This window comes from Rhea pennata, chromosome 6 (assembly GCF_028389875.1).
Source record: "Rhea pennata isolate bPtePen1 chromosome 6, bPtePen1.pri, whole genome shotgun sequence".
Lineage (NCBI taxonomy): Eukaryota > Metazoa > Chordata > Aves > Rheiformes > Rheidae > Rhea > Rhea pennata.
The window spans coordinates 10,481,666-10,506,748 of record NC_084668.1 but is presented as its reverse complement, the minus strand read 5'-3'; the positions used below and the strand labels follow the sequence as shown (position 1 = coordinate 10,506,748).

General features: G+C 52.0%; 1 protein-coding gene across 4 annotated transcripts; it reads right to left on the bottom strand.

Annotated features, from left to right (window-relative positions):
- Positions 1–1,958: 1,958 nt before the first annotated feature.
- STEAP3 (STEAP3 metalloreductase) lies at positions 1,959–22,583 on the bottom strand. Of its 4 annotated transcripts, none has more exons than XM_062579446.1 (5): positions 22,482–22,583; positions 11,577–12,060; positions 10,559–11,086; positions 8,845–9,009; positions 1,959–5,438 (listed from the first exon to the last, which is right to left on the bottom strand). In XM_062579446.1, exons 2-5 carry the CDS (start codon positions 12,057–12,059, stop codon positions 5,148–5,150), a joined length of 1,467 nt encoding a protein of 488 aa, XP_062435430.1. In that variant the 5' UTR covers position 12,060; positions 22,482–22,583; the 3' UTR covers positions 1,959–5,147. The 4 variants fall into 4 exon arrangements, with proteins under 4 accessions (XP_062435430.1, XP_062435431.1, XP_062435429.1 ...); XM_062579447.1 differs by lacking the exon at positions 22,482–22,583 and adding an exon at positions 19,079–19,094; XM_062579445.1 differs by lacking the exon at positions 22,482–22,583 and adding an exon at positions 14,514–14,756.
- Between the last annotated feature and the right edge of the window lie 2,500 nt (positions 22,584–25,083).

Below are 25,083 nucleotides of genomic sequence, written 5' to 3'. Positions count from 1 at the left end.
GTGAATACATTTAAGTGCTCAGTATGATAGTTTAGTACAAGAATTTCTTTGTATGTCCAATTCTGTCCTCAGGCAGGTGACTTGATGCTCCTTACTTAGAATTTCAGCAAGTTTTGTAAGAACTGTTTTTGTTGCTCTCATTTCATACCCCAGTGAGGTTTAATTCTGCTTTCTAACCTGAAGCCCAGGGAGTCTGTCAGACCAAGGGCCTTGCATAGGAAAACCTGTTCTAGGTGTGTTACTCTTCTCCTGTTCTAAACTCGAAACATAATCTTCAAAGGCCAGTTTGGGAAGCCCCTTTTCTTCAGTGAACTGAGATTTTAAGATGGAAGGTGTCAGTCTGTTTTCCATATACCTTTGAGATTACAACTTTGGCTCTCAGCATTTATCGGTGTCCATCCAACTGGAGCACATTAGTTGGTTTAGGGTCAAAGAAGCAATCTAGAAGTGAAGGTCTCATATCCTAACAATTAGTATTATTGCCTTTTCTCACCACTCCCTCCCTCCTGAAATAAAAGGAACCTGGTCTTGCGGAAAGCAGACTTGACTCTTGTACAACATATTTATTTTCTAGAGTGCTGAATGAGACAGCTACTTAAAAGCAGCCACCTGACTGTACGTGGTTCTTCAAGCCAGTAGACAGGCATGTTAACAGCAGCAGCTGTAAGCTGAACCTAGCTAAACACAGATCAGATATGAGAAACAGGTAAGACTAACCAGCAAAACAGCAGCTATAATGGATCTTCCACTGCTGAGGTTTCTAATTTAAAGCAGATTATACTTATGGGTGAGCTGCTGTAGTGCCATGTTAAGTCTCTGAAAGATTCCTCTAATCCTATGGCTTATTTTGTGTGCGAGGCCAGTCAGGAGGATCACGAGTTCTTAGCTTTTGAATATGAAAGTGCTCTGCCAACATGAACTGTTCCTAATTTTAGATGGTGTTGCCCTGCTGCATGTGGCATGCTTAACTTTAAACTAAATGTGGTTCTGACTTGCACTTTTAAACTCATTCAAAAATTCTGCAAAACTGATGTTGCTTATTAAGGCTAAATAAATAAAAGAAAACTGTCCTGGTGTAACAAACCTGGTTCTTCAAAGCTGAAGCACAATCTGCAGATCCCACTAACTCAGTGTGTGAAATTTTGAGCTCAAGGATATATCAGACTTTTGCTGCTGCTTCTCACAGTCCAGGCTGCTGTGCCAGCCATCTTGGAGAGACTGGAGGAAATATAGTGTATAGAGGTGCTGAAGCAACTGCATTCCCCCGAAGATTTAGTGTAGTTTGATATATCACTTTACAAGTAAATCTCTGAAGAGCAGGAAACCAATTGCATTGCTAAAAGCCTTGGATTATAAAATGGAGGGAGTGAGAGAACTGTACCTGCAGAGGTTAAGCTTCAGCACAGGAATTTAAATGAACTCATTAAAATCAATGTACAAATTAGCTCATTAAAATGCAAGGCCGCAGATCTAGAAGTCGGTTGATCTGGCATGCCACTTCTATGAAGAAGTGATTTTAAGAAATGGAGAACAAAACGATAGTATTGAAAGTACCTTCTTTCCATTCTCATGGACGTCAGCCGTAACTCCCTCTTCCTTGACCTTCGTATCGACTGAACTAAGCTTGTCCGTTCCTGTGCTACCGCTGCTTGGGTAATCTCAGTAGCCTCCTGCAACTAGAACGCGTGTCTGCACGCACCCGTGGGTGGGCTCTGCCCTCCCCCGTGCGTAGGGACTCCGTGATACAGGCCCTGGCAGACTGGGTCACAGCAGTGATTGCTTTCACCTGCCGTCTGGATAACGGGACTCTGCCAGGTGCCGTCTCTAGTGGGTCTTGTTTCTCCGTGGTTAAATTCTGGATGATCGCACCACTCCCTCCTGCTGCTGCTACATACGAAAAAGATGCCTAAAAGTAATGTTGTTGTCTAGGGGGAGGGGAAAAGAAAAACAGACCCAAATGAGTATTGATGTAACTTTATCGACCTGTTCAGAATAACTTTTATATAGCTACAGAGGCCAGTGACTAGAACTGATTAAAACTGGCCTTGTTCTTACAGCTTTTCAGTTGGTTCTTACATATCCCAGAGGCACATAGTAGGCAATACAGAAAATAAAAATATAAAGAATTTACATTCCAGCTGTATATTCTGCAATAAAATGTGTGTGTACGTATATATATATACACATATATGGCAACTCCAAATAATAAAAAAAAAACAGTTGATGAGGAAATTTTAAGTTAACCTCACTAAATTCCTATCAGTATCAAATAATGCAGTATAGAAAAAAAAAAAGGCAAAGATCTTTTAAAAAAAATCCTCAAAGCACTTTTCAGTATTCCGGAATCGGAATAGGTTATTCAAACCATTGACAAAAGTTTTTAGAGCAGACACCTACAGAGGGCACCGCTTGAAATGCTGCTCTAGTTCTGCACTTACAGGAGTCGGTTTTGGTCTTTAAAGAGATGACGACTAGCTGGACGGGACGTCGGCAGAGGCGTTAGCGGGACACCCTCGCGGGCCCTTGTTAGACGTCGGGGAGCTGCGTGACTCCCGAACCGGCTCGTCTGCCCGCAGGGCTCGCGTCTGTCCGGAAAGCACCTCGCCGACGCACCAGCGGAGCCAGCTCCTCCGGTGGCTCGGGGGTGCCTTGTCCCTTTGCCTGGGATGGGAAAGGGTGTGCGGGCATGAAGGTTACGCAAAGCAAAGCTGCAGATTTTGCTTCTGCTAGGCAAAAAGGCGAGTCTGGCCTCGCAGTAACTCAGCAAAACCGCACTAAGACACACCACGCAAAAACTGCGTGATACTCGTTCCCTGCCTCCTACTCCTTTTTTTTTTATTTATCCCCCCCCCTCCCTGGCAACAGGCAGTAGTCTTGCCTGACCTAAAGAATTGGAAAGAAGCTTAGCTTTGGAAGAAAAGACATTTGAATACTTCATCGTAGCCAAAAAAATGTGCAAACTGCAGCTTTTATGTTGGCTTTGCTTGATGATGAAATGGAAGAGACTGGGAAGAACAACCTTGCTGAAGCCAATTTTTACGTCAAGGGCGAGTTACGCTGGAGCGGGTAGAACGATACCCGTGTGAAACTGTCTCAGCATGCAGAAGCTTAACCTACCGTTCAGCTGCAAATGTTACTGGTTAATCTATCTGCTTGGTGAGTGTTTTTATCAGTTGCTGATCTGGACTTGGTTGTGGTGGGTGGTGGGGCCTGAATAACCAACTGTCTGAGAGGGAGAGCAGGAAAGAATGGTAACTTCCCCTCTTTGCAACAAAATTGTCTGCCGATTGTGAAATCCCGGCATTTCCCTCATGCCCATTTCCTTTTATTCAGTGAAATGAAACAGTGTTTGGAGACTTTAGTGTGAGCCTTATGCAAGAACTGAAATCCCTGAGTATCATCCCTGGCAGCTGGAGCAGTAGTTGAAGAATATTACTCTCCACAGTCACTTGAGGCTAAACAGGGAATTCTTAAAATCTTCTGTCCGTGTAGAAATCATCCAGAAAATGATTTTTTTCTGGATGATCCAGAAAATCATCCAGGTTACAGAGGCAATACTGACTTGTAGAAGGGCTGATGTGCCCCTAAATTGATCTGTTTTCCCCACTTACATTAGCCTGTCTAATAACAGATATTTTCTTGCCCACAGAGCATACCTTATTTGATACTGACAGTGGTCATTTTTCAAAGCGATGCTCAACATTGAGTGGTGTCTTTTACTTAACTGTAGGAAAATCAAGCTATTTCAACCATGTCCTTACATCTGACCTTCTGAGGCAGTCTTCTTGTGTCATCTTGATTGCCTGCATTTTAAATGCGCTTTCGTGAAGAATGGCTGTCTATTCTCCATCCAGAGGATCTGGACTAAAACCTAAAGAATTCTTCTGATAAAGAACAAGAGCTTGAAGGAGTGAGAAGAGACAGGAAGAAAATAAAATTAGCATAAAATTCTTCATTGCCCTGTACCTCATCCAAAGTGAGTGTAAAGTTGGAAGAAGAGCATGTGATACCTGCTGTGCACTAGTAAGTGACTTCATAAGGTGCAAGGCAATGAAGGACTATGCCCAAAATGTATATTTGCTGTATTTTCTTTGTGGTCAAAACTCATTAATCCCTTTACAAGATAGTTCGAAAATCTCTTCACTGCTACTGAAACTGATGGTTTCAGAGCTGCTGTTTTGTCTGCATAAATGGAAATGTTCAAGTGACTATGTTTTCAAAAAGGGTTTTGAAATTTTTGAAACCCTGTTATTTGACAGAAGGCCTGCCAAAAGGCCTTGGTTTTCTCCATGTGATTTCCTGAAGCAGCAAGTCTTTTGGTTAATTATCTTCACTCTATTTTCATCAAATACTGCCTGAAACTTTGGTTTAATAAAACAGAACATATGGTAGCAGTAGGTGTCATCCCAGTGACAGCAGTGCGGAGGAGAGGCATGAATGCTAGGGACATCCCTCTTCAAATGCTGTTACTTTGCTGGAAAAGGTGATTTGTTTCCTCAGCTTATAAACGTGCACCAGATAGCTTACAGGAGCGCAAGTGTACCTGGAAAAGCAGGCATTGCTCGGGCTTGCTGGATACTTTCGCTAAAATCAGTGGCTACTGCGTAACACGGGTATTGGTCTTGTTTGGCTGCGGTGCTCACTGAGGGGACCAAAACCAGAGACAATTCACGTTCCTAAACCTCACGGCTTTGGTTGACCCAGACACTCAAGAAGCTGATTTCTTCCCTGACACAGAGCCTGAATATCTGTGTTCTTTCATACTAGGGGAAAAACAAAACAAAACACACATTGAAATTTGTGAGAGTGGCTATGGAAGCAACAGAGAACTGATACAGAGATGCCAACCACCCTCTCAGGTGACTGATCTGATGGAATCCCAGTGGTTTTCCATGTATAATAGTGCTGCCAGCACAGCTTTCTCGGTGATATTTAAGGCAATAGTTGTCCAAGCAAACCAGCAATATAGTTTAAATACTACTGTCTAACCTAGTTTCATGGTAATCCATTCTCTAAAGTCACCAGATTTTATTATTTACCCACCATACAATTATAATAAAACATACATATGTTTAAGGAAAGGAAAAAACACCTTTTATAGAAATGTTGATAGTGCTTTGAAATCTTCTGTCGCAATAGGGGCTTTGCTACACATTGCTAGAAGTCTCTCCACTTGAATATTCCCCTGTTGCGCTGGGCAGGACAAACTTCACGTATCTCCCCTTTTCCCAGCCCTTCCTGATTCGCAGAAGTCTTTGCTGGATGCAGGGCAAGCTGAAGATCACTTTTGCTAGGATCACAGTACATGGGACAAGCAACGTCAGGGTGTAGGTTGGTGGCAGGTAGAATTTGTACTGGTTCTCATCAAAGGCCCTCGACCATCCGTAAGTGAGCGTGTGCAGAGTGCTGATCACCAAGGCAATAAATCCAAGGGTGGACTAAAAGAAGAAGAGAAACAAACCTGTTAGCACTATTTTTCCCTCTAAGTGTATGTAGCACAGAGGAAGCAGTAATTATTTGTTTCTTTGACACAATAAAATGTGACTTAAAACCTTTCATGGGTAATGTAGCAGACTGCATTTTTCTTCGTCTAATTAGAGGCTAAAAGTATGGTGGTAGAAACTCAGCAGGAGTTTCCAAGATGCTGCTGCCAACTCAGCTGGGAGATGGGCTCTTGCCTCTCTGCAGAGCCGCAGCCCCAGCTGAGCCCGTAGCGCCCGGGGGGCTCACAAGCACTCTTCTCGAGGGTGCTGCTGCCAGCTCTGTGCCGGTCCAGCTCCGGCTTTAAGTTGCTGACCTGTGGTGCAGAGCATGCCCTCTCCTTGCACAGCATCGTAGCTGAGGGCCAGCACTCAGCACCTGCAGAAGTCAGGGCAAGCTGCAGCCTCGCACAGAGCTCTACCCAAACAACAAAGTCAAAATATCTGGCTTGGTGCATCCGGCTAGTGATCAGCAAGAAACACCCTTTTCCTAAAGGGACATCCAGGAAAGGATGCCCAGCAGGGAAGAAAGGGAGCTGTGCAAAGCAGGAGGAAGGACCGATCATTTTCTCTTGAAAAAAAGTCTCAGCTGGAAGACTACTCAATTCAAAATGTTCCTTCCTCTTTTTGTTTGCTAGGAAACCTTTTAAAAACCCAGGTACTGTTTTGAAATGTGCCATGTGTTAAAAGCGGGCTAGATCAAGACCTCCCGACCCAGCTGTCCAGAGAAGTGGCAGGGGAGGAGCTCGCTAGACCGCGCTACCAGATTGAGGCGCTCTACTTCTACAGCAGCCATCATCACGGAGTCGTGCGGGTGTCTCGGAGCCCTTGCAACCTCCCCGCAAGTCCCGGAGCGCTGTCTGCGTTACAGCCGAGCATTAGAGAGGCTGCGGAGTCTCCTCCTCCGGAGATACTCAAAACCTGCCTGGATGCGATCCTGTGCAACGTGCTCTAGATGGCCCTGCTCGAGCAGGACCAGATGTTCTCCAGAGGTCCCTTCCAACCTCAACGGCTCTGCGATTCCTCGGGGCTAGCCCGGAGTCAGCCGCTGACTTATGGACTGAGCCTCAGTGCTGCGCGCTGGCTCCGCACGCTCCTCCTCGCTACGGTCCCCAGCAGAGCCCCAGGCCGAAGTGGTAACAAGCAGCAAACCCAAACAGGGTCGAGTTTTGTTTCACTTGGAAAAACTTAAAGCCCCCCAGTTTGCTGGAATACGCTGCGATCGCGGTTGAAAGCCGTAAGGTGCCTAACAGGAGGAAGCGACTCCGGCCTCGGCCGTCCTTTATCCACTGCCGGCCTCTCTCCAACGGGCAAAATAAAATAAAACAAAATACAATCCCCGGGGGAAAGGTGGCAGGAAGCGGCAGCCTGTGACCGAGCTGGAAGCGGGGGAGTGGGGGGCCGCGGAGCGAGGGCCACGCGCAGCCGCCGCGGCGAGCCCTCGCTGCGGGGCTCTCGCCGCCGAGCCGGTCCCCCCCGCTACGCCGGGATCCAGGCCAGCGCGACCGGCAAACTCCAGGAGGACTTTCCGGGGTGGGAAGGGAAAAAGGCAATCGTACAAATTTTTACTTCTCAGCGAATTAGATTTGATTTGTAAATCATTAGGGAACCTTAAAAATGTCTCCTGTAGGTTCAGTTGCACAGAGATCCCTCCTGTTACCCAGCGTGTAGATCCTCTGTATTTTCTGCTAAGCCAAACTGGATACATAAGGGAACTGTACATTTGTTAATGAAATGTGTGTATGTAGAGGAACTACTATACCAAAAAAAAAAAAAAAATTTTAATAAGAACTTAGCAACAACCCAAATGTGACTTTTGGCCTGTCAGACACAGATGGGTATTTTAAGAGAGTGGCAGGATCCCAGGATACCAATATAGAGGCACATACTGCTGCTGGAAAATTTAACACCAGCCCTGGAGCACTCTAGATAAGGAGACTAAAACGTTTTCTGGATTTGTACCAACCTCTCCAATGCGGCTGTCGGTACAGCTTCTCTCGAGCACGTGAGCCAGTTCAACGGAGGTGGCAACAAGTCCGTGCATTTTCTGGGCGATGTTTGGCTGGGACTGCTCTGCTCTACAGCTTTTGCTTTTCACATGCATATTGTGCACAGCTCCAATGTGCAAGCGTTAGACCTCCCAAATACCTTTTCTTTTTGCTGCACCTGTTGCATTTACAGATACTATGCAAGAACACCATGTTGCTGTGCATTAATTTAGCAGGGAGCATGACATTGCTCTGCGTCAATGTGCACCTCTGCGTCTGGGAGTACCAGCTGTATCTGCCATTAACTGCCTCAGGAAATGCACTGCTAACTTATTTAAGAGTAAATCGTTTGAAACATTCCTCGTTAAAAAAAAAACTCTAGATGCTAACATGCTGTGAAACCGGACGCCCGTTTCTCCTGCGCGGTACTCCCCATCGCCGCCGTGCACGTGCTGTGCCGGGGAGCTGCAGGGAAACACCTCCCTTCGTTTGAGACTCTCGGTACGAGATGCCTAAGCCAAGACGGCAATTTATCCAACGTGCCGGCGGCCGCAGCCCTGCCGAGATGCGGTGGCGAGAATCAATACGCCGCCTTCGTGCGAGCTGAGGCAGAGATTTAAAGCCAGGTCGCCCCCTCCCTGAAGGAGGACGATCTCTCGGGGTCAAGGCTCCCTGGCGGGGCAGCTCTCCTCCGCGTAAATAATTACTCACCAGCCCGCAGCAAGAGAGGAGAAAACAGGACCGCGCTGGCCAGCTGGGCGAGGGGGGCACTCGCAGCGGGAGTCGAAGAGCAGCCTGCAGACTCCTGCTCTAATGAACACTGCATCATTCGCAGGCTGCTGCAGAGCCCCGGCAGGAGAGGCGCGGGCGGCGGGCGCGCGCCTCCGGCCAGCCAAACGCTGCCCGCCGCGTCGGAAGGGCGGCGCGGCAGAGGCGCGGGCGGCGGCGTCCCGCGGGGCCCCGGCGCGGCTGCAAGCCCGGAGCGCGCCGCGAGGTCGGAGCGCAGCCCCGGGGCCTCCGCTGCTCATGTTCTTACGGAGCAGTTGAGGCCTTGCAAACCGTCCGCTCGGTCCGCGCGGGGCAACGCCGAGTCCGAGCCTCGCCGGCGCCGTCCTTCCAGGTCCTTCCCTCCCCGCTGTCCTTCCAGAAGCCCTTTCCTGCCGAAACGCAAGCGCGCGCGTCTCCGCGCCCCGCGCCCGGCTGCCCCACGGCGGGTTATCTCCCTTCCTTCCAAAGCCTGGGGCGAACCGCCCGCAGCACCTCCAACACGTCACGCGTGCCGGACGGCCCCCAGGTCTCCGCTCCGGCCACGTCCCGGTCCTGCGGGAGCCACTGCCGGCCAAATCGCTCTCCGGCGTCGCCAACGTCAACTTTACCTGAACGAAACTGAATTCCCTCCAGTTGAGAGAGTTTGCGATGGATGGGAGCGAAGTGATGGCAAGCAACGACAGCAAGCCCAGGGCAATTATTCCAACGGAGATATAAATCTCCATCCTCCAGACTTCCTCCTCTACCCAGATATTCATCTTCTTCTCCACTGCCTGGCATGACAACGAAGTTTTGTTAAAATGGAGCGCTTAGGAATAGAAGAACCGAATTTTAGCTGTATTTATGTTTTTGGTGGGGGTGGGTGGGAAGCAGCTTTCCTGGATGAACACTGGTTTCTGTCTCGGCCCCAGCGCTACCTGCCGCTGCGTTTTGGGAGGTGTGAGAGTGCTTTTTCAGCCCGCTGCTGTTAGTCTGCGTTAGGATTTAAAGCCTGCTGGGAAGAACCGCTGAGTGCTCCCAGCCCGTAACCACAGCAGCAAGCCCCAAAGTCACATTCGGAATGGTAATTGGACCGAGAAGTCAGCTTAAAGCCATGAAAACAAATACAGATGCTTGAATATGCAGTAGTCTCCTAATAACCTTCGTTTTAAGTGCATTTAGGGGGGAAATTGTTCATGCTAATGGAAGGAAAGATGGGTTTTAGGCTGCACGGCAGAGAGACATTTAGAACCATCCTCTTTAGCCCATTAGATGGGTTTAATTTACTAAACAAAGATGTTGCTAGAAAACAGGAGGTAGAGGGAAACGAGCATAGGATGCTTGCCCGAGATCAATGAGCGACTGCGGCAGCTGTGAAGGACCAGCTCGAGACGGGAACTGAGAGGCCGGGGACGCTCTCCGCCGAACGCCGCGAGCGGGCGCTGCTGCCGTCCTGCCCGCCGCGGCCCCTGCCCTGCCCCGGGCCGGGACAAGCGTACGTGTGGCCCCACTGGGAAACTCTTGAAAAATATCCCAGCAGAGATTTCCTTGGTCCAGCGGCACAGGACTTGTGCCATCCCAGGAGGGAGCAGGGTAGAGCAGCAACAAGCCCGGGGCAGGAGAAGGGCAGAAACGTATTTTGCCGTGGCACGTGCCGTGGCTAGGGTGTTGGTTGGGTTATCTGGAGGTAGCAATCTCACAGCGGATAAACACTGCTGAGAGTCTCAGTAAAGCAATAAAGTGCTTTTCCACTTCCTTGTTCAATAAAAGTGCCTTGTTCTCTTAGCCTATGATCAGCTCTTCACCTTTGTTTTGTTAAAGTCCTGGAGGCACATTACGACAGGGACACGTCTACAGAGCTAATCTACGGGTTACGACTTGGTCACTCCAGCAGGAGTTTATCATGAACATAATTTTCGGGATGTCCTGAAATCCAGGAAGAAATGTTGAGAGGAAATCAGGTCCCACCAGCACTGAATTTCGACCCTCCTAGCATTTCTCCTTCCTCTGCACTGGTCCCAGACATGCTGGGCAAAGCAGGTTTCGAAGGCCAGTCTACACTCCAGTGGAGCAACAGCACAGCACTGGGGGAATCGACCCTAGGTCTGGGCGCAAAGGCTATATGCCATGAAGACTGCTGGTCCTCGCTGCTGATGGGGGCACGCCTGGTGCGTGGGGTGCCACCAAGGGGCAGCACTGCCCTGTGGAGAACTGCATATACAGGTAACAGGTCCCACCATCCCACACGTTAGAAGGTGAACGTGGTGGGCCAGCTAGTAAATGCGCATCTGGACGCATGCACAAGGTTACTGCAGGTGCTGCACTGCAGAGTAACAACATTACCTGCTTGACGGCCGTCTCAATTAACTGGTAGCGGTGCGAGCGGCGCATGGGCAGACACAGGCTGTACACGGCATGCAGAGCCGCACAGAAGAAGCTCAGGAGGCCAATCTGCTTTCTGTGCTGGAGCCACTGGTCAAGCCAATCTGGAAAGCGCCTGTACTTGGTGCCGTAGTACAGCTGCGAGCAGGCTGCCAGGACGCCAGGCAGATAGACAAGAGACAGCATGACGTAGGCCACACAAGGCAGGGTAGTGTTGACCACCTCGATGGGGATCTTGTAGAACTTGTTCTTCTGCTCCCTGATATAAGGGTGGATGACCTGTCTGACCAAGTTGTAAGTAAAGAAACAAAGGAAGAGCCCCAAAGCCAAAAAAATTGGGATTTTCCAGGCTGGCAAGAGGCGCAGGGGAATGTTTTCAATCTCAGAGGCCGATGATATGCAGCCCATGTCCACGGGGGTGAATCCCATGACTTGAGCAATTTCTGCTACGGTGCGCTTGGCCTCTTGGTTATTAGAGCAAATCAGAACCTGCAATGAACAGAAAGATACACATAGGGCAAAAAGAGATCAAACTCCAGGGACGAGTGCTTGAGGAAGGATGCTGTGCTAGAAGCAGCCTAGATTACTCCACTGAGCAGCATGTTCTCTGGTAGGCTTTCTGATGGGGATTGACTGTGGCTGCCAAAGGCCCCTACCCTGCTCAAGTTTTCTTTCACATGTACACCACCAGTTTGTTGCATTGGCTGTGTTTAGGGAAATGCATAATTAAATAGTACTTTTTCCTTACACAGAGACTCCAAAGTCTACAAAGCATGAACTACATGAAAGTACTTCATTTCTGAGCAAAGAAATGCAGAAGCTATGCAACAGTTTCTGGATGCCACAGCCAGCGCTCAGGCCACCTCTTCCCGAGTCTAAAGCCATTTACTGAGGTTGTCAGCCCTCAGCTGCTGAAACGGTTGGTACCTTTGCAGAGGGACAGCAAGGAGGTTTGGCCCTTACCAGAAGGGAACAGTACCTGCTTATTTCCATCCCTGGCACCTGACTGCAACGTCCACGCAGAAATGACGTTAAACCCCTTGACCACGGTGCAGGCAGGGAACAGGGAAGCCAAGTACTCGGCGTTGGATTCCTTGTGGTGGTTGATTTCAGTGTTGTTGCTAACATCCACCAGTATCTTGCCAACCAGCACATCAGCCAGGTCACAGAGCGTGGAGTAATGTTCCCTGAATACCGCCACAAAAATGACATCTGCCTTCTTCACTGCCTCAGCCTGGAAGGTGACTTCTGCTGCAGAAGGGAAGAGGCCAGCTTTGCGCTTAGGGTTGCGGCTCCCAACCACCACCTTGAAACCGGAGCAGATGAGGCGGATGGCCAACGACCGCGCGAAGTCCCCGCTTCCCAGCACCCCGATGGTGCGGCCTGCTGCAGGACTAATGCTGCGGTCCCCTTCCATGCTGCGATGGCCCAGGAGGGGTTTGGCCATGTCTCCTGCTGACATCCTGGCAGGAAAAACAATGGGAAATGCAAGTTTATTCTGAAGCTCTTGCAGAGACCCTGACTACAACCTGGGTGAGGAGGGAATCCCCTGGAGCCTGCAAATAGACATACAACCCTGGGTCCTAATAGTCCAAGACCCATCTGCTAAACCCATCAGGCAGATGTGCAGTAATGTACAACCACCATTGGAGGGGGACAAAACCACGCTGAGTTGGAGGTGAAGGGATTCAGGAACAGATTTCCCCAGTTAATCCATATGGGATCAAAAACCTTCAGCTACACTCATCTGTCCTTGGCCGCTCTTCATACTTGCATCTCAGACTGCAAAGCTAGAGCGATCCTAACAGCTATCAGGACAGGTAACTCCTAGAGCCCCCCCCCAGAGTCGCCAGTCATCTTCCAAAAAGCCCAGGCCTGTGAGTTCACGGAGATCTCTCAGCCCACATCTGGGAGAGCCACAGGCATGGTTTTTATTCACAGGAGCAGAGTCAAGGCAGAGAGTTTTAGGTGTATGAAAGTGTTCTAAAAGCAGTAAATGGGGAGAGTTGCAGCCTTTGCCCACTCCAATATGTAGATCTGGCAAACACTGTTTACTTCAGCTCTTCAACAGGTAATGAGAATTTACTCGTGACATTTGAAAATATATTAAAATATGATGGGATTTGCTCATGAAAGATCTTGATGAGCTTTACAAACATTAATGAATTTTGCCCTGTAACACTCGTTCTCTGTAACAGATCAGATATTGAGGCCAAGAAGAGGTTTTAAGCAAATCAATAAATTGAATGGTAGCACATCAGCAGACCCCCAAGGTCAAAAGAAACTCAATCAGGGAACTGTCAAGCTATTCATGTGGTTTGCCACCTATCATTCATATCTGCATTGGCACTTAAAGAATGGAAGGTGTCAAATGTGACACCAGATTTTTAAAGGGCTCAGAAGGTGGTCCAGGGAACTTACACACCAGAACACTTTGTTTTTGATTCAGGCACATTGGTAGAAATGGTAATAAGGCCAAAATTACTAGATTCATGATATAGCAGGGCAAGAGACAACTGGGTGTCTGTAGAGTACAATCTTGCCCTATAACTAGTTGAGCTCTTTAAAAGTGAAGATAACCACTCAAGCAAGGTGACCCAGTCGCTGACAGAGGCTTGGCTTTTTGTAGGCTTTTGGAAATACTCTCCACCCAAGGCTTTTATGGGATTGAAACAATAATGGTGCAAAGGAGAAGGACACTTCTGCATGAGTAGTTACCAATGGGAAACAAAGGGTAAGAATAAATAGGTTACACTCACAATGGGAACAAGATATCAAGGGATTTCTCCAAGGGTCTGTGTTGTTCAACACAGTCGTAAGTGATCTGGGAAAGGGAGTGAATATAAGAAGATTGAGTTTGTGGGTGACAATTGTCCATGCCAGTCTTTATTGTGAAGAATTTGCAGAATGGTCTCCTCATTCAAAGTGTCCAAACACCAAAATTCACTGTTGACGTGCCAAGTGATGCATACAGGCATAAAAAAACCCTCTGGCTATATGTACACTTTAATGGGCTGTAAGTTTGTTTAAACCACTCAGAAAAGGGATCTGAAAGTCACCGTTCTCTGAAAACACCAGCTCAGTGCTCAGCAGCAGTCAGAGGCAAACAGATTGCGAGTTATCAGAGAGAATACTTCTTACAAAAAACCAGCCACTACATCTCTCAGTCCTGATCCTCACGAAAGCCTTCTACAAAACACCTTCAGAAGATGGACCTTGGAACTATAAATCACTGTTCTCCTGGATACTAAAAGTTATGGCTTCAGTGACAATACTTTTCTTATGGTACAGGTTTTTCTTCTCGCTCCACACCTCCCTGCCCCAAGACAAGAGATGTGTATACATGGAAGAAGTACTCTCAGAAAAGAAAACAAGTGTTAAAGCAAGAGAGACTGACATTTCTCCTTTAATAACCCCTTCCCTCTGCTCTCCAGAGAGCACGCAGACTTTCTCTCGTGGTCCACATGAGCAAGAAAATTGTGGTAAACTCAGAATAACTCGTATTTCACCCTGCAGGTTTCTGCTTCTCCTCCAGACCTGCAGCAGGGTTTGTGTGCCTAAAAGCTTTTTTTTGTTTATGGAGACTCTGTCTGTTGGTCTAATAAAGGCTATTCCCTACGCACACCCATCTGCCTTGGTACATTCCACGTATATCCGTCGCCACTACACGTTGTGTAGGAATTATTGGGAGGGGCATACGGAACAACAAATTATTATTATGCCATGGTATAAATGCATACATCGAACATCCCACCACAGAAAGGGAGAATAGAACTATAAAAGCGTTATAGGGGAAGAGTGAGAAAGAAGACAGGGACTGTTCAGCTTGAAGAAGACAGGAGAGGAGGGAGAGGAGTTTGCCTGGGATTACTCTAAGTGAAAGCAACCTCCCACGTAGACCTCAACCAGCACCTACCTTGCACCTGATCTGGGAATGCTGGGGAGCAACACGATGGGACCAAGCCTCCTCCACCAACACCCGCACCACGGAGCCCCTTCCATAAACTAAGCCAGCTCCATCAGAAAAGATGTTCATGGATTTTATTTTGTCCCTTTGTATCGGACTCTCTATCAAAAGCTCACTGCTTTGCTTTATACAAACTTTTCTTGCTCCACCTAAATTTATTCCTGTCCAACTTGAAAGCATTTGTTCTAAGGTCAACACTATTGTTTAGCTTAACTAGCTTCTGTTCCTACAGCATCGCCTCCTTTCCAACAACAAGCATGCGCAAAATGTTTTCCTGAAATAAAAAAATGCATCTCTGGCTCTTAGCCAAGGGGAGAGAAATCAACCACCAGGGTGACCAAGCAGCTGCTACCTAGAGACTCGTTTCATAATCAATCTGAAGCACCTCAAAAGCTCTCTCTATATTCCCAAAGGGATGGCAGATTCTGCTGCAAGCAAATTTCCTGTAGTGTGTTTTTCCTATCCTGTAACCGCCATTTAAAATGTACAGAGACGTTTGCAATGTTTGGAGACAAATGGCTTCACCGTCTCCAGTTATTCTGATTAAGAAAAGGACAACAGAATGAAATGGCCTTTGAAGTCACCAGAATAGTTAAAAAGTAAAAATCCTCAAAATGTTTTCTAAATGTAGGTGTGGATTTCAGGGCTGTTATTTCAGTTGTACTTAGGCTGGAAGGTCTTTGGGGAAGGGCCTGGCCCTGGTGCACAGCACCGGGGTCAGCAGCAGCCTGATCCCTGCCGCAGCTTGCTAGGGCTGCAGCAAGTCGCACTCACATCGCTATCCAAGCGTTAACCCTGGAGGAGTAAAACTGAACTCGTATTTACGAGCCTTTAAGATACTTAACATGGCAATACTGCTTTCCCTACACATATGAACAGTGCGTTACCTGCATAAAACTCTCCCTTCCAAAGCTAATTCTTTGCAGCAAGGTCAGCTCCATCAAAAGTCAGCGTACAGCATCTTGGCCAGGTTATCTGGAGTCATCCAGAGGCAGAGGAGACCAAGAACGCAATAGATACGGTGGAGGACAGACTCATCATCAGGCTGCTGCGGCTTTGTAGCTCATTTATTGATCTCTTCTATCAAAGAAATCGTACCCTTGCTGAGTTATGGCATGTGAAATTCAAGATCAGGGTTTAACCAAGGAAACTACATGATGATTTAAAACACAGGCCAGTGGAAGTAAGCTAGCTTCAATCCTAACCGGGAAGCGGTTCCATGATTAAAATATCTAATACAATGCAAAGTTTCCCTTCAGCTAGACTGTTAATGATACCTTTACATCCCTGCATGGGGATGCCACGTCCAGATCCAGTGTGTTTGCTGCTGCGTGCAGCTCACCTATTGCGTTCCAATTACTGCTATTATTTGCAGGACAACAGCAGCGACGGGCCACGGGCGCGATTGGCAGCTCCCTCCTGCCCGGCACTGCACCAAAGCGCGACCGAAAGCCACTCCTGCCCGAAGGACGGGGAGCAGGCAGACAAAAGCGCGGTGAAACGAAGCAGTCCAATCTCTGCTACTCGGGCAGAGGGGAGGCTGGGCGCTCACGGAAGAAAAACACGGATAATTCCACCTCTTTGACACCGGAGGCTTGGCAGAGGCTGTTAGCTTAGGCTCCGTGCCAGGCAAACAACACGGTTATTCTGCCTCCGCGCCCCGGCCGAGCTGCCTCGCGAAGGTTTTGCAGCTAGCCAGCCTTTCTGAGCCGTGCGAGCCAGCTCAGGTGTCTCCGCGTTCAACCTGCAAACCAGATATCACCAACCCCCCACCAGCTATGGGGAGGCCGGCTGAACTGTTATCCGCCTTCGGCAGGCGCTGGGAGCGAGACGCCAACGATAAGGGGACTCCGGCGCATTCGCCTGGGCAGACCCAGATACCCCCGACCACGTCCTTAAGAGCAAGGCTGACTTTTCGGGACCCCTTCCCTCATTCTGGGGACGGTTCCTGTGCCTGCAGTTCTCGCGTTCTGGCAGCACCCAGCTGTAAACCCTGAACGGGGACGTATCTACGGCAGCAAGCAACGGGATTCACTTCAGTTTGCACAAAAACAACGAAAAGAAAAAAAAATCAAGACCCGTTTCACCGCCTTGATATGAGGCTTTATCACATAGAAGACAAGTCAGTTCTACGATAACGTTCCCTAACGACAAAACACAGGGTCTTACACGTATCGCTGGCCAAAGCGTGCCGCAGAAACGGCACAACCTCCCAAGGCACTCCAAGCAATGGACTTAGAGCGCAAGGAAAGTGGTTCCCGTCCGCACGAAAGCCCTTCTCTGCGCTCAGCCTCACGTTGGGAGCACGAGCCAGCAGCACCCTGGCCAGAACCACTGCTGCTGTTTCTTCCACCGCTTTCCTGCGGGACCTGAGATCGGGTTTTGCTTGCACCAACCACAAGTGAGTCTGGAGCAGCTGCGGATTAAATCCGGTGCGTGCCATTACACAGCCCGGTCTGTGCTTCTGTTCCTGCTCTGGGGCTATAAATACACACAAAATGCACGATTATTATCTACATCCATTAATGAGCAGCTGGCCTGAAAAAACCAGCAGCTCTCCACCAGGCGATGGAGGAGAGCCCTCGGACGAGCCACCGTAGGGGAACTTCCCGCTCTCCGCACCGAGACGGTCCCCGTCCGCTCCGCGGGGTCCCGCGCGCGCCGGGGACGGGGCGATCTCTGCCCCAGGGAGATGTTCAGTTTGCCCGGACGGACCTTTGTACCTCCCGCGTTGACTGTGAAGCCAAAGCCCCGCGATTTCTGTTTGCAAAACCTTGCTTTCTGCGCCGTGCCCTCTGGCACCGGCGAGGGAGCTCGTGCACGGAGGCGCCCCAGCTCGAAAGGAGCGTTCAGCACCCGACGCGCCCGTCTGGGTTCTGCTGTTTTCGTTCTTGAAATACTCCTTTTCCGACTACAGCCGTTTTGTTCCCAGTGAAAATAAGGAATTTAATCCCCTCCCATATCCAGAGGAGGGCCTCTGAAGAGCACAGCCAGCCCCATGTACCTGCTGAGACTGGAACAGATTTAGATAAAAAAAAAAAAAAAAAAAAAAGGGCTTATCCAAAGCTGGTTTAACCCCAGCTCGGCTACACGTTTCAGGAATCCTTTCAGTCCTGCCCAGACTGACTGGAAATCACACTTCTGATCTGCGGGCAGCTCTCCGAAAGGGGAGCAAGCCGGGGAAAGCCAGGCTGGCAAGCTCCTGCTCTCTCCCTCCTCCCAAAGCAAACTGAGATCGCTCCCCAACAGCGCAAACCAGGAACTGGCAAAGGGAATAAATCAACGCTCTGTGCTCCTTCAGCCAGAAAAGCGACGTTGAAAACCTCCCGGGAGGCCAGCCAGGCAGGCAGAGGGAGGGCATGCCCAAAGGAGGGTGACCCGAGCCACCTTCCCTTGGCCCCTTTGGCCCCCGCGCCTCACGCAGCCCCTAACCACACGTGACTCGATCCTGTCCTCCACGCCGGGACGGGCAGCGGTGCTGGTCGGGGGAACGGGGAGGCTTTTCCATGAACACAACCCAAGTTTTTCCTGAGCGCCTGCCGCCTCCGTCTCTCCACCTAGCTCGCGTTTCTCCTGGAGGACGAGCAGAACCGAGTTTTCCCACCACGGCCCCCCCGGGCACCGACTGCTCCTTCGCCGCGACCCGCGCATTCGCTGTTCGCTCCTGCACAGCTGCACGACGCTGTAGGCTCACGGTCACCTTGCGCCCCCCGTAACCCCCGCGTCGTCTCCGGCGAAACCACCGCCCCGGCCGCCTGCCCCTCGCCCTGCGAGACGGCCACGCGCGTGCCGGGCGCTTCAGACCGTCTCTCCGACCTGCCGCAATCGTTAAGTCTTATTCTCACCTCTGCAGCGTTCCCAGCTCCGTTTCACCTACAAATTTAGTCGGTGCCTCCCTCTCCCATCCCCTATTAGGGCAAACACGGACCGAGCAGGCGCTGACCCTCCCCTCCCAGGACTCCCTCCAGTCCAAACACTGATAGCTACTGGGGATGATGTTTTTTGAAGCTAGGGCTGAAGCCAAAGGCACGTCCCTGACCACAGGACCTTTTCCACCAGGACCAAAATTCATGTTTCAAAACAGAGGGAGAGCGGAGGAGAGAAGCTAACCAGAATTTTCCACAGTCTGTTTTTCCCAGACATTTTGGCTACAGTTTTCCTACAGGAATACCTCAGCCCGTAGGCATCCGGCACGGACAATTTCCCCTCCCAAGGTTAAATAGACAACGTTAACGCTGGGCAGAAAAACCACCCACCAAGAAGACAGGCCGTGACTTAACTGAACCAGAAAACAGACTTTTGGTCCAGGGGAAAACCTACAGGTTTTCATCAAAACTGGGCACTTTCCAGAGCAATTGCCCGCTGGTTCTGCCATAGCTATCCTCCAGCTCTCCCAGTTCTCCGAAGGCCAGCTGCACCCTGGCAGTGCGACCAGGCACGGGAAAGGCGAGAGCCGCCCTTGCCAGCAACACTTCCCGGCCTCCCCAGCAAAGGAAACCTCTGAAGAGCTTCACCTGCTCTTGCGTGAAAACAGCATCACCGGCTGCGGCATTTGCTGAGGGTGCTTGTGGTGTCGCTACGATAATGAAAGGCCTGGAAAGGAGCTGCCTGGTCATCGACCGTTATAACGCGGGAATTGCAAAGGCCGGGAAGCAAATGCCTGGTGTTTTCATCCTGAGACTGCGGGGAGCGCAGACCGAAGCAAGGGTGGATTTTGGTGCAGCGGCGTTTAATAGCACACGTAACTCCATCTGCCTGATGCAACTCGGGATAACAAGGTTATTTTCCCAGCTTATCATCTCACAGCTCTTAAGAGACGCAAGCGGATAGCTTAAAACAACTTCAGGTGCTGCAACCAAAGTGCCACATGGCTTCTATCGGTTTTTGTTGTGGTCTTAATCCGCTCGCTGCTCTCACCTCCTTGATTACTATCTAGTAGTGACTCACTCATTTTTGAGCTTTCCCCTCACCCCAGACATGCAAGAAGAGCAGGTTGGACTTGAGCAGTTACTGTAGGACTCCGACGGACGCTGGCCGCTGGAAAGGCTGCTTCTTTCCAGGAAAGATGCAGCAGAATTGCACCACACGCACACGGCGATACTTGGATTGGCCATTCCCATGCCTGCAGCGTTTGTTAGAAGGCTCTCCAAGATCAGCAGGCCCTCGTATGTCAGGTTTTGCCTCCCACGGGGACTCCAGAGCTTGCGCACAACCACATGAAGCGAGAAGATGGCCCAAGAGCCTGGCTAGGGCTGAGAGAAGACAAAACCTACCGCTAGCCTGGGTCCCTGCTTTCTTCTGCAAACTCCAGCAAGGTGGTGACCAGGTGGCCCTGTGCTGGCATCTCAGGGCAAAGGAGGGCAAAGAAAGCAGTTTTTGGACAGCTCTGCTCTAGTTTTAGGCTAAAGCAATCAGCCTCCCTAAGGGGAGACGTGAGCTCATCCTTCACCTCAAAATACCTTGAAGGAGATGCACGCTCTCTTCTGCAATTTCTAAGCCCCTTTTTCCTTCTGGAGGGGGGAGAGAGATGCCCTCAGCTCGTTTCCAGGACATGCACGGACCCTGCACGGACCCGGCCCTGGGGAGGCGGCCGGGCAGCAGAGCCACCTCGTGTCACTTGGGACGCGCACGGCTTCCTACTGTGTGCTTGCTGGCCAAGCCAGGGAGGCAGGTCCGCTTCCCCCGAGGCCTGGGGCCGGCTGCGATTCCCCTCCTGCGCTGGGGGGAGGACGCAGTGGGCACAGGGGCAGCGTTTCTGCCCGACTGCAAAAATGCCACCACAGGCTGGGAAGTCCCGGCGCGGGCGTCCCGGTCCCTTCTGGGTCCGCTGTCCAAGAGGAGGGCGGCGCAGGAGAGCGGCTCGGCTTTGCCCGAACAGACTGCATCTTCTGGCCAGGTTCAAGGCACGCCATGGAGGTCCCGGCTCTGCTGCGACGGGCAGGAGAGGCGTCCCCTTGGCCGCGGGACCTCGCCGGAGCGTCCCTGCATCTCCTGGAGCGGGCGAGAGCCGCGAGTGCTCGGGTACCGGCTTGCACACGGCGCACCCACAAGATTTTCCAAACTGTTCAAGCGATTTTAGGCTCCAAAGTGTCTCAGGGCTCTCAAAAACGGGACTTGGGCTCCCAAGCCGCCGGCACTCTTTCAAAGCGTTTTATCCTGTCAGCTAAGCTACGCTTCAATTAAACTGAGCTGAAGACGGGAAGCTCGATCCACGGCAGGGCAGCAGGGAACGCAGCCCTCCGACGAAGCCACAGCTTAAAGTTTGGAAATCAATCAGTGTTTGCCTCCTCTCCGAGGCTGACAGGAAAGCATGCTGATCGGCGATGGTGAACTTATGGGGAGCAACCCAGGGCTTTTTAATTCCGGGAACGTTGCGTGTTGTTACGGCAGCTGTCAGCATCTTTCACGCTTCTCCCGAGAGCAGGTCAGGTTGGCCTGCTTGTTCCAGGATAGGGAAAACCGTGTTTCCCCTGCGTCTAAAGCTGCGCCTACTTATAGGTGCAACTGCTGCAAGGTCACAGTCAAAGCACAGCGCCTAACACTGAAAAGCAAAATGCACCGAAAACAAAATAAAGAAACAAAGCAAACAAACCCCCAAACCTGCTTTCAAGTGGCATGTTTTCCTGGGGTCTGCTGTGTTTTTCTTCTAAACAAAGACTTGTTGAGTCATCAGCGTTTTCTCCTTTACAGCTACAGAGGAAATCAAATACGTGCAACGAACACTGGAGCTGGCACCACCGTACATTTGTTTTACAGCCAATGCTATTCGAAATGAGGAGAAAACTAACTCAAGCCTGGATGTGGCATTTAAATCTCGTTAGCCCTCTATCTCCTCCGCCCGCACGAGCACTGATACTGTGAGCTACGGCCTTCCTCTCCCGCTGGCTCCAAGTTTTAATTTTAAAAACTGCCTAGTTTCTGTCCCCGCTCCGGGACACGGCGTCCCGCGATGCCTTGAACTGCCCCGGCCCCGAGGCGCCGGCGGACCCCAGACCCCACGCGCCCTCCCGCGACGCTGAAGTCCCCCGGCCCCACGCCAGCGCTCAACGCTTTTTTCCTCCCCTTTTACGGTCCCCCCACGGAGGTGACACGGCCACTGCCACCTCTCTGCTCCGGCTGCTGGACCATGGCACCCTGGCCAAGATTTTTTTTTTTTTTTAATATATCTCTGTGCCCAATTTCCCCCTTGCTTAAAGCAGTCGGTAATCTCTTCGAAGCATTTGGAAAGCAGCGAGGGGAAAAGCGAAATCTAAGCGCAAACTGCTCTCGGAGGGAAATAACCCAGCTAACACTCGACTGCGTTTTCGCACCCCAGGCTCACGGGCAGCCAAACCCGGCCGGGTCGCGGCCGCTCTCTGCGCGCTATTGACAGCGCCATGTGCGCGCTCGGCGCCGCGCAGAGCCACGGAGTTTCCCGTATTTCGTTTCACGCAGCTGCAGCAGCGCGCTGCGGGCCGAAAGCGGCGAGCGCAACCTCGCCAAGCTCCGGCGGGCCGGGGGGGGAGGGAGTCGCCCGCTTCGGAAGCCGCCGCCGCCGCCGTCCCGGACGCGAGCGTTTGCGCACACGAGGGCGAAAAACCCCGCGCACGCCGCCGCCCGGACCCCGGAGCGGAGCCGCCGCGCGGGGCGCAGCGCAGCGCCGCGCAGCGCGGCCGCCCCCGCCGCCGGGCACCGCGGCCGCGCCGCCGGGCCGAGCCCACGAGTGGGGGGCTGCGCCGCGCCGCCGGGCCGAGCCCACGCGTGGGGGGCTGCGCCGCGCCGCCGGGCCGAGCCCACGCGCGGCGCGGGGTGGCTGCGGGTTCGCGTCCCCGCGCGGGCGGGGGCAGCCGGGCCGCGCGGCGCGGGGGGCTGCGGGTTCGCGTCCCCGCGCGGGCGGGCGGCCCCAGCGCGCTGCCCCCGCCGGCGGCGGCCACTCACCTGTGCGCGGGCGGCGGCGGAGGCTCGGGCCGGGGTACGCGCGGCGCCGTGATGTCAGCCCGCGGCTCCTCCCTCCCTGCCCGGGAGCCCGGCGGCGGCGGCGGCCGGCGCGGGGCCGGGGGCGGGCGCAGCGCGGGGCGGCGGCGCCGCTGGCCGCCCCGGAGCCGCGGCGAGGGGCGGGCGCGGCTCGGTGCGGCGCTATCAGCGGCCGCGCACCCGCCGCTGGTGCTGCAGCCGCGCCGCGGGGCGTGGGGCCGATAGCGGCTCCTCGGCCCCGCCGCTCCCCTCCGCTCGCGCGCCCCGTCGTTAGCGCCCCCGCGGAGGGAAGCGCAGCGCCTCGGCCACGAGCCGCCGGGGCCGCCACCGCCCCGCGGCCCCGGGGGCTCCGCGTATCGGCGGGGCCGGGCTGCAGGCGAGGCAGCTCCCCCGAGCGCGGCGCGCCGGCCGCGGAAGCGGCTGATTGCCATCCGCTCTATCAGTCGCGCACATGCTGCGAGGCTGTTGCCGTTCCTGCCCTCTTCCTTGCTCCTCTCCCCATCCTCGCTTTTCAAGCACGGACAAATCCCAATTCTTTCACTTTTTCTTTTCCAGGCTGGCTCTGTTTTTTAACCTTCCTGGCACCGCTGTTGCTTTCCTCTGCACCTTTCCTACACCTCTGCTCTCTTTTCCCCTGCATCACCCCAAACCAGAGCTCGTTTTCCATCTGAGGCCTTATCAGCTTGCGGGGAGCGGGATACCTCTATCTCCGCGCTCTGACGCGCGCCTGGCCGGCGGCGAGGCCCAGAAGGAGATTTGCCTTTTGCGGCCGGGTGAAGCTGCGGGCTCCTGCCCGTTCGTGGCGCGGCGCCTTTGCTGCCGAGCCTGCCCTTCCCTTTGATGGTTTTCTAAGCCTTTCCTCAAACATCTTGGCAGGTGTCTTTACTGAGTCACGGAGGGTTTTTGAATCGCTTCTTCCAAGGTGTCCGGGAGGGTTTAATACAATTTGCACCTGCTAGCTTTTTGAAAAATTCATTTTACGCTGCTCCAGCCCTGCTGACCTGGGAGAGCTGGTGGTACCAACTTTATGGCCTGCAAGCAGAAAATAAGGCTGAGCCCCCCTTGGAGGTTTGCCTTTCCATGCCTGCAGGCACAGGGCGTTGCACCACGTCCCGGCGGCGTCCATCCGTGATCAAATGCATCCGAGAGACCCATCTCTGCCCCGTTCCTCCCTGTTTGGATCGGCCTGCATTTTCTCCTGCATGTCTTGATGTTATTAGATATATGGCACCATCAGCCTTTTGTGGAGACGGAAGGGAAGAAATCATTGAATTCTCCTGCACTTTCCGTATCTTGTTACCTGAAACTCCCGCATTATGCAAAGGACAAAGTTTTCTTTTTTTTTTCCCCCTCCATTTTAATTTATTTATAGAATCTTTAGTCATTGCCTTTTTCCTCCTTGGTCATTGCAAGTCATTTTGCCCTATTCCTGTCTGACTTTTTCCAGTCTCTGTAAATTCTCTGCTGCAGCCATTTGGGTTTCCCCCCCGTGCTTCCTGTCCTTCCCTTGCATGGGGGCATCTGTTATTAGTTATTTAATATAACATCTTTCTGTAATGTCCAGCCCTCCTCGTGTCCTTTCTCTCTAGACTGTTTTCCCAAGACCTTATATGCAACTGCTCCGAAGGGCTGAAATCTGCTTTTTTTTTTTGTTTGTTTTTTGAAATTTCACTTTCTTTCCATGGGAAGCTATAAATATTTAAACATTTTCCTCACAATATCCTCTGCTTTTCTACTTTTCTGTCAGGAAGAAATGCATCAGAATTAACACTCATAACTTCCTCCGTCTTCTAGCACCTGTAGTTGGCTCTGTACAGGCGAAGAGTTTGGTGAATGTTTTGTGTCCTGCAGTATCACTTCTCCTGCAGCCCCCTCGGGAGGCAGCCCACATCTCCCAAAGTCCATTTCCTTCAGTGGCTTTATCGGATGCTGAAGAAAAGCTGTTTTGAGCCGTCTTTATGCCTCGGTGACCTTAGAGGGGGCAGGCGAGGTGGTGTCATTTCTGTCCTTTATATCTTCGCCCGGAGATGCTCAGCTTACCTGGCTCGTGCTGAGCCTACAAGCCTGCGTTCCCGTGTGTTTGGCCCATTTTTCCCCTTTCTCCTTGCTCAGGGCCGCGGCCGGCAGCCTCCGCGCGTGCCCATGTGCAGCCACAGCGTGGGGTGGTGGACAGGAGACCGGACGGGCCGTGGCGGCTCCTGGCTCGGGCTGTGGCTCCGGGGGGGCTGTTCGGCCCCTTCCCGGCCGGGGGGTTGGGGGGCGGGCGGAGGGCAGCGTGGGCGCGGGGCCGATGCCTCCCGTACGCCGCGCTCGGACGAGCGGCGCCTTGGCTGGGGCGAGAGGCGGCAGCGGATTTGGCCGGTGGCAGCTTCCAAGAAGCCGCTCTGAAAACACGTTTAACGCGACGCTGCCAGAAAACGGACTCGGGCGACTAATCAGCTCCCTTCGGGTTATCGCTTCCGCAGCCGCCTGGCTTTTCTGAGAAAAACGTGTTTTATCAGGCTCTTCCCCAGGAGACCTGGTAGGGATGCTCCAGGCAGCGCCGGGCCGGGCGCCACCTAGGAGG